This window comes from Thunnus thynnus, chromosome 6 (assembly GCF_963924715.1).
Source record: "Thunnus thynnus chromosome 6, fThuThy2.1, whole genome shotgun sequence".
In the NCBI taxonomy this organism is placed as follows: Eukaryota; Metazoa; Chordata; class Actinopteri; order Scombriformes; family Scombridae; genus Thunnus; species Thunnus thynnus.
In genome coordinates, this window is record NC_089522.1 from 27,366,577 (window position 1) to 27,379,301 (window position 12,725).

At 43.1% G+C, this 12,725-nt stretch overlaps 1 protein-coding gene across 1 annotated transcript in view; it reads right to left on the bottom strand.

Moving 5' to 3' along the window:
• The window catches only part of hspg2 (heparan sulfate proteoglycan 2), a 102,387-nt gene that overhangs the window by 43,210 nt on the left and 46,452 nt on the right, over positions 1 to 12,725 (bottom strand). The window contains exons 9-31 of the mRNA XM_067593144.1: positions 11,694 to 11,819; positions 10,911 to 11,108; positions 10,714 to 10,833; positions 10,477 to 10,608; positions 9,934 to 10,078; positions 9,035 to 9,192; positions 8,758 to 8,898; positions 7,584 to 7,747; positions 7,324 to 7,503; positions 6,894 to 7,090; positions 6,285 to 6,432; positions 5,966 to 6,093; positions 5,640 to 5,726; positions 5,296 to 5,354; positions 4,957 to 5,018; positions 4,657 to 4,797; positions 4,245 to 4,418; positions 3,758 to 3,937; positions 3,546 to 3,664; positions 3,242 to 3,353; positions 2,320 to 2,433; positions 1,998 to 2,125; positions 1,709 to 1,795 (exon numbers count right to left, since the gene is read on the bottom strand). Coding sequence (XP_067449245.1) covers positions 1,709 to 1,795; positions 1,998 to 2,125; positions 2,320 to 2,433; positions 3,242 to 3,353; positions 3,546 to 3,664; positions 3,758 to 3,937; positions 4,245 to 4,418; positions 4,657 to 4,797; positions 4,957 to 5,018; positions 5,296 to 5,354; positions 5,640 to 5,726; positions 5,966 to 6,093; positions 6,285 to 6,432; positions 6,894 to 7,090; positions 7,324 to 7,503; positions 7,584 to 7,747; positions 8,758 to 8,898; positions 9,035 to 9,192; positions 9,934 to 10,078; positions 10,477 to 10,608; positions 10,714 to 10,833; positions 10,911 to 11,108; positions 11,694 to 11,819 — 3,100 coding nt within the window. The remainder of the gene's footprint in view (positions 1 to 1,708; positions 1,796 to 1,997; positions 2,126 to 2,319; positions 2,434 to 3,241; positions 3,354 to 3,545; positions 3,665 to 3,757; positions 3,938 to 4,244; positions 4,419 to 4,656; positions 4,798 to 4,956; positions 5,019 to 5,295; positions 5,355 to 5,639; positions 5,727 to 5,965; positions 6,094 to 6,284; positions 6,433 to 6,893; positions 7,091 to 7,323; positions 7,504 to 7,583; positions 7,748 to 8,757; positions 8,899 to 9,034; positions 9,193 to 9,933; positions 10,079 to 10,476; positions 10,609 to 10,713; positions 10,834 to 10,910; positions 11,109 to 11,693; positions 11,820 to 12,725) is intronic.

Consider the following 12,725-nt stretch of genomic DNA (forward strand, 5'->3'; position numbering starts at 1 on the left):
CTGTATCTTTGTGGTGTTTTTCACTGGCTTAGTGGTGGCTGCTAGTTTGCGTTTTCTATCTCTCTGAGGGGCAGTGGTGGGTTTCTTTCTTGGGAGACCTGGGGTAGGTATGCTTTTGGGTACTGTGGCTCTACTGGTGAGTGGCATTTCTGTAGGTATACTTCTGACTGGAGGCTGTGGCGTTGAGTACATCGGGAGTACGAGGACTGTGGTGATGGAAGGTAGGGTCAACCTTTCTTGAGGTGAACGGGAGATGTGTCTAGTACGTTTCATCTTGTTCATTTCCTGAGCCAGGGCCGTGAAGCCATCAATCAGGATCTCCAGCCTTCCCTCAAGTCTGCTCATACGGGCCTCCATGTCTTTGTAGCTATTCTCCAGCTCGTTGACCTTCTTGCTCTTCTCTGGAGTTGACTGAATAGTAATGAGCTCTTTCAGCTGGGAGCTCAGATGACTCTGCTGGTTCTCCATAATACTAATACTCTCCTTCATATCGAGGATATTGCTCTCCAGCATGCTCAGACGCTGATTAAAGGTGTTCAGGTGAATCCGGAGCAGTTGCTGGAAGCTGGAGTGTCTGCTCTCTGGGTTGGGTGTGAAGCGTGGGGGGAGTCTGGATGCTGATCTGTTAGGAGTGACCGAGACAATGCCCAATACAGCTGATGTAGTGTGATCGTGAGCAGCAGTGGACAGTAAAGACCTAGTAGGGATGACGGTTGTTCCTATGGGTGTAACAGACCACTGGTTGTCAGTGTCATCATCATCATCATCCCCACTGCCGAACGGTATTATCTGTTTCTCCCAGCTAAAGTTGAATACTGCTTCAGCTCCACATCCCACAGGTAGGAAGTCCTCTATCTGCTTGTCCAGGAAGTGGTCCCCACAACTGTCTGCAGATGGCATCTCTTCTCTTAATGTCAAAACAGCAGAATCAGGTATGATGCAGGCAGAGATGTTCAAATAATAAATGATTTATATGTTGCGTCTTACACCCTAGTCACCTTGTCATCTTTGCCCTCGGAGCGGCAAAGATTCATTAGCCAGACAGGAGTCCTCATAAATGTCACAACTACATTTATGTCGTAGAGACCCAGAAAATACATTTGGTCTGTGCACAGACAGAGATCACATGAGCCAACACCTTCAAATTTGCTACAAGCAAAGCGCACAGCTGAAGCAGAAAGCAATCTCCGAGAAGACTTATGGAGTTGAAAGAAAGGACAGAAGAATGCTCAAGTGAGACATAAAGCCAAACTAAGGGTTTCCTCAGGACATAAAGCATTATTTCTACTTTCGCCAATGTATTTTCTACAAACAATGAAATCTGAGTGATGACATTCTCAGCACCTCAAAAGGCCCCTAAACCTATAACAAAAATACATGACATTTTGCAAACCAATAAATCCAAGAAAATATCCAACAGCAGAGACACAGTAGAAAACTTCACAGGTACTTTAGAGAATGGGTGGCAATGATTTGCGTCTCCCATCCCTCCACTGACACCGCTCAATTACAACTGCCATGAAAAAATAAAACACAGACATGCTTATATCCCTTTCCTCTGAATGAAACCAGTGGGTGCTAGTGCTAGCCCCTGATAACCTTGCTGCCTGCCGGCCCGGTAACACCCAAACACTAAGCAATGTCCAGATGACCCTGAGAGGAAGAAAGAGAGGAAATGGAAAAGCAGGAGGAAGGGAGGGGGACATACCTCTCACAGCGTCGACCAGTGTATCCAGGGGGGCAGTTGTCACAGGTTGGCTGACCGTCTGACTCTAGGTAACAGGTCGGGGAGAATCTGTGCGAACAAAGGATCTTATGAAAATGCAATAGCAACAAAACATATAGTTTGATGTCTTCTTATTATCGTGCACTTGAGTAGTGTTTCTTCAGCTTTTGCACTGCAGACAGTTTACTTTGTCTGATCAGGCACTGAACAAAATAGGTAACAGTCTATCTAAACTGGCTCAAATTGAAAAGACTTCTAGACATGAACTCACTGGTTGCTGGATGCAGTTCCAGGACAGGGGCAGGGCTGGCAGGCCTGGGCACCACCCGTTGCAGGGTTTCCATAGAAACCATTCTGACAGCGTTCACACCTTGGCCCGGCAGTGTTATGTAGACATTGCTTTTGGTCAGGACATACAAATATAAAGAGGAGGTGAGATCCACTGAACAGCTGAATATACTGTACTTAAGAGTGACAGTGTGTTTCTACATGTTGAGATTCGCCAAGTAACAATTAGCACATTCCAGTGCAGAAATGAAAGCAGGTTCAACACTGGTAAAGGAGTGAGGGAGGAAGAGTAGCATAAAACCTACCAGACACCTGCCAGTCTCCGGGTCACAGCTGCTGGCGTGTCCGTTGCAGTCGCACCTCTCACAAGTGCCCAGGTAAAGGCCAGAGCTGGTGCGAGTATAACCTTCATCACACTCCTGCAACGGCATAGAAAAGCACCTCAGGTGAGAAACAAGTGATGACAACAAGGAATACGTCTTTGTTCCACTGCAGTAGGTAGACAGACTGCAATTATCAGGACTGTAATGGAAAAAAAATGACTTTATTGTGCTATTCCTAACAAGTTTGGGCGAATCTGTGATTGCCTTACTTTTGTTTCTCTCTTCAGACTAAAACACTAAACTAGCAATGAAAGTTCTTTTTTGACCTTGGAAATGGAAGTTTGGTAAAAAACAAAAAATCTTAATTCAAGGTCCAAGCTAGCTTTTTTCTGAGCATTTAACCAGATCTCAGTCTCAGTCTTCATCAGCTGATGATGTTTGTTCAGATGTCATGGAGATAGCATACTCCATCTGCTGATGAAGACCTCGAGGTGCGATGCAGATAAAAAAAAAAAAAAAAAAAAAAAAGGAAGTAGATCTTATGTCAACTGCTGAAACGATTAGTCAATTAACTGAGTGTATCAACAGAAAATTCTGCTGCAACTATTTTGAAATCATTCTCTAGTTATAGCTTTACAAATATGAAGACTTACTGCTTTTCTCCCACTGTCTCCTTGAATTTTAGGCTGGGCAGGAGAAAATGAAATCTGGGCGCTGAGAAATAATGACTTGTCTTTCTTCAATATTTTTGATTTTTTTTCATCAACTAAATGATTAACTGATTAATCAAGAAAAGATTAGTTGATAGTGAAAACAACAGCTAGTTGCTGCCCTAAAGTTAAGTGTTTTTTGTTACACTAACAAAAAGTAATCTCAACTGCTTGACTGAAATCTGCATGTGTACCTGGCAAGAAGGTCCTCTGTATCCCTGAGGGCAGGCACACTCTTCCACCTCCAGAGCACGTTCACTACCAGTAGAGTGAGGAACAGCAATGTCCATCCTGATGTCTGAGATACTGTTTAACACAAGAGGTGCAATGAAATACACATATGAAATAAGAAAAAAATCATTCCATACACTTATAATATTGATGTTATTGCAGATATATTAAGTATACATGATTCCTTTGCCATAAAGTGCATTCTTTGATTCTTTTTGAGGTATATGTACGAGATGTGTTTTGTAAGAGGAACCTGACACCTGATACCTGCTCTCAGCCATGTTGTCTGCGTAGGTGGCCCTGATCATGAAGACAGTAACATCAGCCAGAGCCATCAGGAGGTGCTCACGAGTGCACGGCTGCCCATCAGCACGACGCCATGCAGACTATCAGGAGGTAAACAGAGTAAAGTTAGCCTACTAACATTAAGAGGACTCAGATCCAGCTACACGATACTCCTCATCAACAGTGAAACACACCTCTCTGAAGGTCACAGTGATAGTTTGTGGGACACGTGGGAGAGCCTTGGTCTGTGAGTAGTGTTCCAAGAAGATGCCATTGCCCTGGAGAACCACATCTGGCTGACCGTCAATCACAAGTGAGCGCTGAGATGGTTCAAAACGCACGGTGTAGCGAAGCTCCCCACCATAGGCTGTCACCTGGTAGCAACATGGTGTAAAAAGAAGCTTATCTCAACAAAACTCATCTCAGAGGTTGAATGGTGGAAAGGTATTTCACCCCTATGATACTGTGGAGGAAGTCACAAGACATCCATGTTGGGCTTCACTGTGAATTTAAGCCAAAGATTCAAAGGAGGCTCACTGTGTGGATAAGTGCAGCGATTTTCACTCAAAAACATGTTGGGGCATGACTGAGTGGGACAAAAAGGGGCAGAGAAATCTAGCTTAACTAACACTTTTCCCTCCTCTCCCCTAGCCTGCTCCCTACTTTGTTGTTTTATCTCACCTTATCTCCTCTGAAGCTCTCAGGCAGGACCCAGTAGTAGATGTCATTGGGGACGCTGGAGAAGGAGCGGTAGACAACTTCAGAGGAGCCCCTCTGGGAGATGCCTTCAGAGATAGTTTTAGTGTTGGCACTGTTGGAGAGGGAAAAGAGCTGCCCGTTTACTCCTCCCCGCACCTGAGAGACACAAACAGTTTGTCAGACTGAGATGGGAGCTGAGATTTCTACATGCTTGCACTCCAGCACAATCACTGTTTGCACACTGAATCTTACCATTTAGCATCTGAAAGGATTTGCTGATACAGCATGACTGCACAAACAGTGAGTCAAACCTTGATATGATAAAGTACTCACCCCTCCCTTTACCATTTAAAGCTTGTATAAAGCTTTAAATGCAGTAGCTAAACTACTGTACCTGATCTCTATTCCAAGTGGAGCTGGCGCACTGTTTGGTGACGCCCATACAGAAACAACGCAGACAGCCATCAGGGTTGGCCTCTGATAGGTGGAAGAACCCGGCCTTACACCCATCACACAGAGCGCCTGCCACATTGTTCTGCAACATACACACAAACAAACACACAAACAGATGCACATATGTAATCCATCTGGCTGTCAAGCTCTTCCAAACCACAAACAACCTGCACATTGACAATATATGGTTATAATATAATCCCATAATTTCACTTTGCTCTTGACCATACTGCAGGTATACCTTGCAGCTGCATGGCCTGCTGTTGGAGTTGATGGTTCCTCTGTTATCACACTTGGAGTTTTCTGCAGGGAGAGAGCAATGGAAAAAAAATGACATGTAGGGAGGAAAGTGCACCTGGGAGTGTTCCAGCCATTCTGCATACCTGAGCCATGACTGCATAGCTCAGCATACTGTAACTAATACCGAGGGAGAAAACCTGATGGTAATCATTACACAGGGTTAAGACCTCCTTGTGGTCATATCTCTGGATGACTGAAGTGTACAACAGGTAAAACAATCCCGTTGCAGCTTCTGTCGATTTCATGCATGCAACTGAGGTTTTCAAGAATGTTTACTCACGGTTAGGAACACATTTTCCATTAGGTAGAAGGGGGTTACCCTGGAATCCAGGAGCACACCTGAAATAAAACAAAAATATAAGAGATATGAGTGACCTATTCACCACAAGCATTTGTTATGGCTCCCACTTCTTGTTACAATCAATCTTCATTCATCAAAAACACATTCGTAACATAAGTTGTGTTATTAATAGTCATCATAATCATATATGTCATTAACCATTATTTATCATTACCACCAGTCATAATAGATTGATACCACTTCTTATAAACCATATCAGCACTATCTTCAAAGTATTTAAACTGTAATTTATAAATGTTGATTTTTTATATCAGTTTTCTCACTTTTCACAGCGTCTTCCTGTGTAGCCGGGCCTGCAGGCATCACATGTTGGCTGTTGGTCAGTATCCAAGAAGCAGGTGTCAGAGAACCTACAAAGAGCCATTGGTTAAAATTTAAAGCATGGGTTAATAAGTAGCATGTTAAATGAATAAACCAGTGCTCAAATATCTGAATGAGCTCAGCCTTTGGAGATAAAAACTGGCGGGCGAAACGGCACGTTCTATTCCCAATGATACCTTGATGTGGTATGTGGGTGTGTGTGTGTGTTCTCTTATCTTTACTGTAGATGTGTTCTGTGTGTGTGGTCTGGGTGGGTCTATGACCTTACCGGCGTGAGGTCTCATAGTATGGGCAGGGGCAGGGTTTGCAGTCATCGGGGCGACCTCGACTCGGGTCACCAAAGTAGCCGGGGCGACACTTGTCACACTGAGGGCCCTCTGTGTTGTGCTGGCAGCTCTGTGGCAGGGAGAACACACTGCTCATTCTCTCACTCAAAATAGTTTAAGCAGACAAACATCTTTTATTATCAACAAGCTTAGTTCTTCAATAGTTTACGGTAAAGAAGCAATTTGTGATTTACCCCTTTAAAGGAAAAGATGTTCGAAATTATCACATGTGATTAACACCATTAAACAATTGGCATTTACCAGACAGTGCCCGCTGATTGGATCACAGGCGGTGGCATGTCCATTACAATTACAGCCGGCGCAGGTGCCAAGATAGGAACCACCAGGGACACGCTCGAAAGCAGGGGAACACATCTCACAGGACAGGCCTGCATATCCAGGAGGACATCTGGGAATGATAAATATGATTTTCATCAAACAAGGGTTCAATCCAGCTGTTTTGATACAAACTATGATGAGTCAAATTACAACACTACAAATTGCAAACTTTCTTAATTTTGTAAATAAAAAACATCTGACTGATGAAAAGCCAACATTTTTATTTCTCTTAGGTAGTTTACAGTGGAGATACTGACAAGAAACAGGTAGAGAGAGAGAGAGGGACCTGACATGCAGCAAAGGTTTAAAACACATTTTTCTTTTAAAAACTTTCAAAAGCAGTAATTGCATATATGAATGTTACTGTACAATTGTGCAGCACTCTTCACTATGAACATGCACTGGACATGTCCCGACAGGTTGCTCTGATGACTTTTCAGACTGCTGACTGAAAGCTTGTAAGAATCTCCTCTGTAACTTAAACCCACAGTATCATGCTGGGATCTTTATTTGAGGTTTTTTTTTTCTTACCTGCACTCTTCGACATTCTTAGCATGACCCATAGTGCTGAACTCCACGCTGGTGGTATCCATGACGATATCACTGAGCGCCACGCTGACCATGTGGTCGTCATAGATGGTGCGGATGCTGATGCTGTCCAGGTTGGCCAGTGTCATCATCAGATCCTCGCGGCTCACAGACCGACCATTGGAGTGCTGCCAGTTATCCTAAAACAATAACAAGCACATATACTGATTAATGTACATTTACTTCAAAATTATTTCACTATTTTTGAAGAGGAGAAAGTTTGTTTTGGTGATATTCAGTGATACTTGTACATTTTACTTGAATTTGTAGATAACTTCTACAACCCATATGTATTTTTATAAAAGAACTACCACATGTCAGATCACAGGCTTCTACACAATCTGCACTTGTTTTTGCTAGAAGAATGACCTACCTCAGTGAATTTTATATCTTTCTGGTTGACCACTCGGGCAGGGGTGGCGCCACTTCTGCGGTACACGAGCCTGCGTCCATTTCCAACAAGTATCACATCGGGCTTCTCCACAGGCTCAGACAGACCGCGGGCCAATGTGTACCGTACCTTGAATTTCAGGGATCCTCCATAGGAGTCGATCTAAATGCAGATAGAATGATGTTCACATGTGTGGTAACAAGTAAAATAAAATTTAGCCTGTGAAGAATTTCCTTCCATACCTTGTTGCCCAGAAAGTGGCGTGGCAAGGTCCAGAAGGAGTCAAGGTTAAGGAAACGACGCGACAGATCGACAAGCTGGAACTCTTCCATTTCAGGGTTGATGAGGATCTGAGTGGAGGAGAGAGGAGGAGTGCCTGGTCTGGATGGGTAAGTGACATTCACTCCTGGGGGCCAGAAACATAACAGATTAATTTAGCCTGTTTTATACTCTAAATGTTAGAACTACACAAACGTTTAAAGAGGACCTATTATGCTTTTTTGGACTCCACTAGAGTAGCTTTGCATGATTCACAGTTCAAAAAACTCCTTATTTATTTTATACTGGCCCTTTATGCAGCCCCTCAGTTCAGCCTCTGTCTCTTTACAGTCCGTTTTAGCTCCTGTCTCTTTAAGGCCCCCCCACCCGATGAGCCCACTGTGTTCTGATTGGCCAGCTTTACGTATCAGTCGTGTTAAGTTACCTCTGATGCAAACCCAGCATTTCCCGCTTTACTGTTTCAAATTAAAAGCTTTTAAATTATTAAATAACAGGAGACTTTTATTGTGAAAAAGTTACAGGAAGCGAAACGTGTTCCTCACTGAATTAGCAGAACTTCATTAGCAGCGCTAAAAAAAACGTTGAAAAAACAACATATGGACATATTTGGAGCTCTTCGTTCAGCAGATCAGTTAGAAATAATGCACGGAGGAATAGTACAAGCATTAACAGCCACAGTGATGATAAAGTTTGATGAAGAGCTGCAGATGACCTGCACACCTCCAACAGGTAAACTTTTTATTTTACTTTGCTGTGCTGTGTAACGGAGTCATGGCTTGGTGTGACTACCCTGAAAACAATGGAAAAATGCCATAATGTTAGCAGAGTGAAGAAGTAAACTTGTGAGCTGTGCGTGGAACGGATGTCCATATTAAGAAATCCAACACAAGCTGACGTCAGCTCAGGCTGAAACCAAACGTTCAGAGCAGTCTGAAGCTGGTGCTTTTTGCTCACAGGGATTACTTCTACATACGTTTACCTCATTATTTGACACGTCAGCCACTATTTACATGAACATCCGACATTGTGACATTATATATATGTCTGAACATAAGGAAGAGCATAATAGGTCGCCTTTAAGCATTTAATTTGTCAGTATATTATCTCTGTTTTCAGAAGCATCAATGGTTTCAGTGCCTTTAAAGTCATCCTCCTCAGTGAAACGCAGACTCATCTGGTTGCGGTAGCGGCCAGTGCTCTTGCAGTTCTTGGTGATTCCAGCACAGAAGCAGGGCACACAGCGGCCCGACACACTGAAGTGACCATCAGGACAGTTGCCTGGAGAGAAGACGATGAGAAAAAAGACACAAGTCAATGTATATTCTTACTGTAACTATAATTCATTTATGTTTTGTTGTTAAAACTGTAATGTTTCTCATGCTGGACCCATGGGAATAAAGTGAAGTGTCAGTACCTGGGTTTGGATTCGATGTGAGAGTTAGCACTCCATCAGGGATACCAAAAACCAGGCCTTTAGCGTTGATGGCCTCACAGGTGTATGCCCCCTGATCTGCCTCTTTCACGTCACGAATGGTGAGGGTGCCACGCCCATTCTCGCTGGTCATGGAGATCCTGAGAACACACAGATACACAAACACAAATGATCACTTCATCTCTAAATAAGAATATCCTGCCCTTTTCTCATTAGTCTTGTATGTCAACTACGGCGTGAACCATAATAGGAGGCCTCCTCTTTCTGACTCTCAAGGTAGCAGAAATATATTAATGTAAAAATTCATAAGACTCAACTCTAATAGCTGAACTGTACACAGCAGGCTACGCCCAGAATGAACATTATGAAACAGCTTTTGGAAAATCATTTTCATTCGCAGAGATCATGACTGCAAAAGCTGGAGCGCACATACTGTATGTCAGTCATTACAATCTAAATATGTCTAAATATGATTATAAGGCAGCATTGAAACTCTGATCTAACACTGCTGGCGATAGTAATACTGTTTTCTCAAAGAACAGTCATCAAATGTCAGATGAGAATAGTGTACAGAAGACAAATTCATAGTCATTTTCAAATCGTCATGGTCTGTTGCAGATCAATTAGGCAAGATTGGCTTTCAGCAGATGCAGATGTTTTGTTTGAGAAAGCATTCCCAAACAGTGCAACACATGTTTTCCTTAAAGTAGCATCAAGAAAATTTATTTTTGAACATTCAGAGCATATCAGTTACATAGATATTCAAAATCATTTCGACGGCATTTTCTTTAAACCCTGAATAATCTATAATGCTGTTAGTTTACTGGATTAGTTTTATTTACAGTGCTGACGAGGTGTGGAGAATTTCTCATCAAACCCACCTGCCACTGACAGGAATGTGTCCCCAGTTAAGCCTCCAGGTGATGATGGGAGTTGGCACTCCGACAGCCTGACAGGTGAATGTCACCGTCGCCCCCCGTGCTGCCTGAATGGACTCCTCTGGCGGGCTTGTCACAGAGGGAGGGGCTGTAATGTGTCAAGAAGATGAGTGAAAGTGTTTAAGCCCACATAATAAATGCACATGTCCAAGAAGGTTGGCATGTGACTGGAATTTGGCGATCCAGTGAAGCTCATAAATGCCTGAAAGTCAGAGGAAATATAATTCTCTGCTATGGACGGACAATTCCCTTTCAGTTCTAAGGAATGGACGGTTCACAAAAAGCTCTGTGTGTCTCAGTCAATGTGTGAAAAGAGTCTGGTTCACAGCATATTAGTCACAGCATACAAAGGAACTCAGAGGGTGACTATAGAGGAGAGTCAGAGAGGCAGAGAGAGTAAAACAGAAAGGAGGGAAATATGCGTGAAAGAGAAAGAAAGATCGTAAGAGCAGTAGACAGCTGTTGTGAGTGTGGTGTGAGACTTACTGCAGCCGTACTCATCAGAGCGGTCAGGGCAGTCTGGCTCTTCATCACACTGGTAACTAGCTGGGATGCAGGTGCGATCGCTCAGGCATTCAAACTGCTCAGGAGCACACCTGTCACCAGGACCCTTGGTGGCTGTAGAGATGACAGGTGGAGATTTAGAGCAGCTTTTAATCACTCGTAAAGATTAGTTTCAATTCAGGCTCAGACGGGCTTAAAGCAAAATAAATGGAAACTTACGGCAGTCTGTTTCATCTGAGTTATCCTCACAGTCGTTGTCGCCATCGCAGCGCCACAGCTTGAGGGCACAGCGACCATTTTTACATTTGAACTCATTAGGTTCACAGGGAGACGGAGTACCTGTAAACAGCCAGAGGATAATTAGAATGCATGTCGTTGTTTGAGAATATGCACATACACGAGGCTGCATTACATACCACATCTGAACTCGTCACTTCCATCCGAGCAGTCCCTCTCTCCGTCACAGATGTAGTCTCGAGGGATACACTCTCCGCTCTGGCATGTGGCTTGATCCGCTCTGCAGGGTCCAGGTAGCACGGGGGGGCGTGGGGGCTTCTTGGCGGTGGTTGTGGTCCCAGGAGCTGGGGTGACTGGAGCGACCGGCCTTTTTACATCTAAAATAAATCTCTGATTAAACTTAGCAATTGTGCAATTAGAGATACTCAGACACTGGATGCTACAGTAACTACAGATTAGAGCCCGACCGATATATCGGTCAGCCGATATTATTGGCCTATCACAGCACAGATATATCCGTATCGGCGTATATGTTGTCCAATATGCGCCAGTATTTTTTTAAAGTTATACAGGCAGGATTTTATGTGTATTTTATCCTTTTTCTTAGCTCAAGTTTAATATATTTGTAAATATGTTTTTTTTAATTTATAGTTATTTATAATTATTAAATTCCCAGTGAAGTTTACTGTATATCTTGTGTTTGATAACCACGTTTGAGGGATCATTGCAAAAAATGTGTGTTTATGTATATATTCTTATATATAAGATTATAGGCTGATATATCGATATTGGAATTTTTTTACTCCCTAATATCGGTATCGGCATCGGCTCTAAAAAATCCAGTATTGGTCGGGCCCTACTATAGATGTTACTGTAAGTGAATATATCACACATCACCAAGCCAGTGTTCCATGCTGTAGCTGTGTTACAACCTGCCGGCCAGTCAAGCTGAAGCCACTCACCACAATTGGTCTCATCACTCATGTCTTTGCAGTCTGGTCTGTTGTCACACAGGTATTCCATCAGGATACATGTCCCATCACCACACCTGTGCTCATCTGGCATGCATGGTCTGATGCTGGGGATTACTAAGAGAGATGCAGATGGGAAGGAGGAGGAGGAGGCGATGTGTTGAAGGATCAAAGACATGCAAGCCAAGACTACAGTACAGCCAATACACTACATTAATGTCATATCACAGCACAAATAAAACACGGTGATGTGAAAAACAACAGCATCTTGAGCCCCTCAGCTAAGCCAGTGTGTCTCAGGCACGTTGTGAAGTCTTTTATCGGAGGAGTGCTTCACAATTTTCAAGGGAATTTTCAAATATTTCATAACATTTTTTAAAATATTTGTTTTGCACAAAATGTTCTGCCAGGTGTAAATTCCACTCTGTGCTTAAACATAACCTGATAGATAGACAGATAGGCTAGACAGATAAACATATGCAGATAGATTGAAAGGTAGACAGACAAAGTGATTGATAGACAGACAAACAGACTAGATTGACAGACAGACAGACAGACAGACAGACAGACAGACAGACAGACAGACAGACAGACAGTCAGACAGACAGACAGACTAGATAGCCTGGAAGCCAAACAGACCAGATAGACAGACCAGCAGACTGCATAGACAGACCAAGAGACTACAGACAGAAGGACAGACAGACTAGATAAAAAACAGACAGATAGATAGACAGACAGAACCCTATCACATACATAAAGAACTTAAAGATAAAGATACCAATATGCTTTATCAGTTGCTGTGCCTGTGCATGGAGCTGGTGGAATTTGCGTAAATCCAAAGCGTGTTTAGATCACAAGGTACAGCAGTATTCCTAATCAAACTCATGCCATGCAAGTGTCCTTCTTTTTCACTGTGCACTACTAGACTTCAGGGGTCACACTCAGTGGTCTACTTTACATTGGTGCTTCCATGCAAAACATTCTTCAAACCACATGACCATTACTTGTACTTGAAAGTCAAAG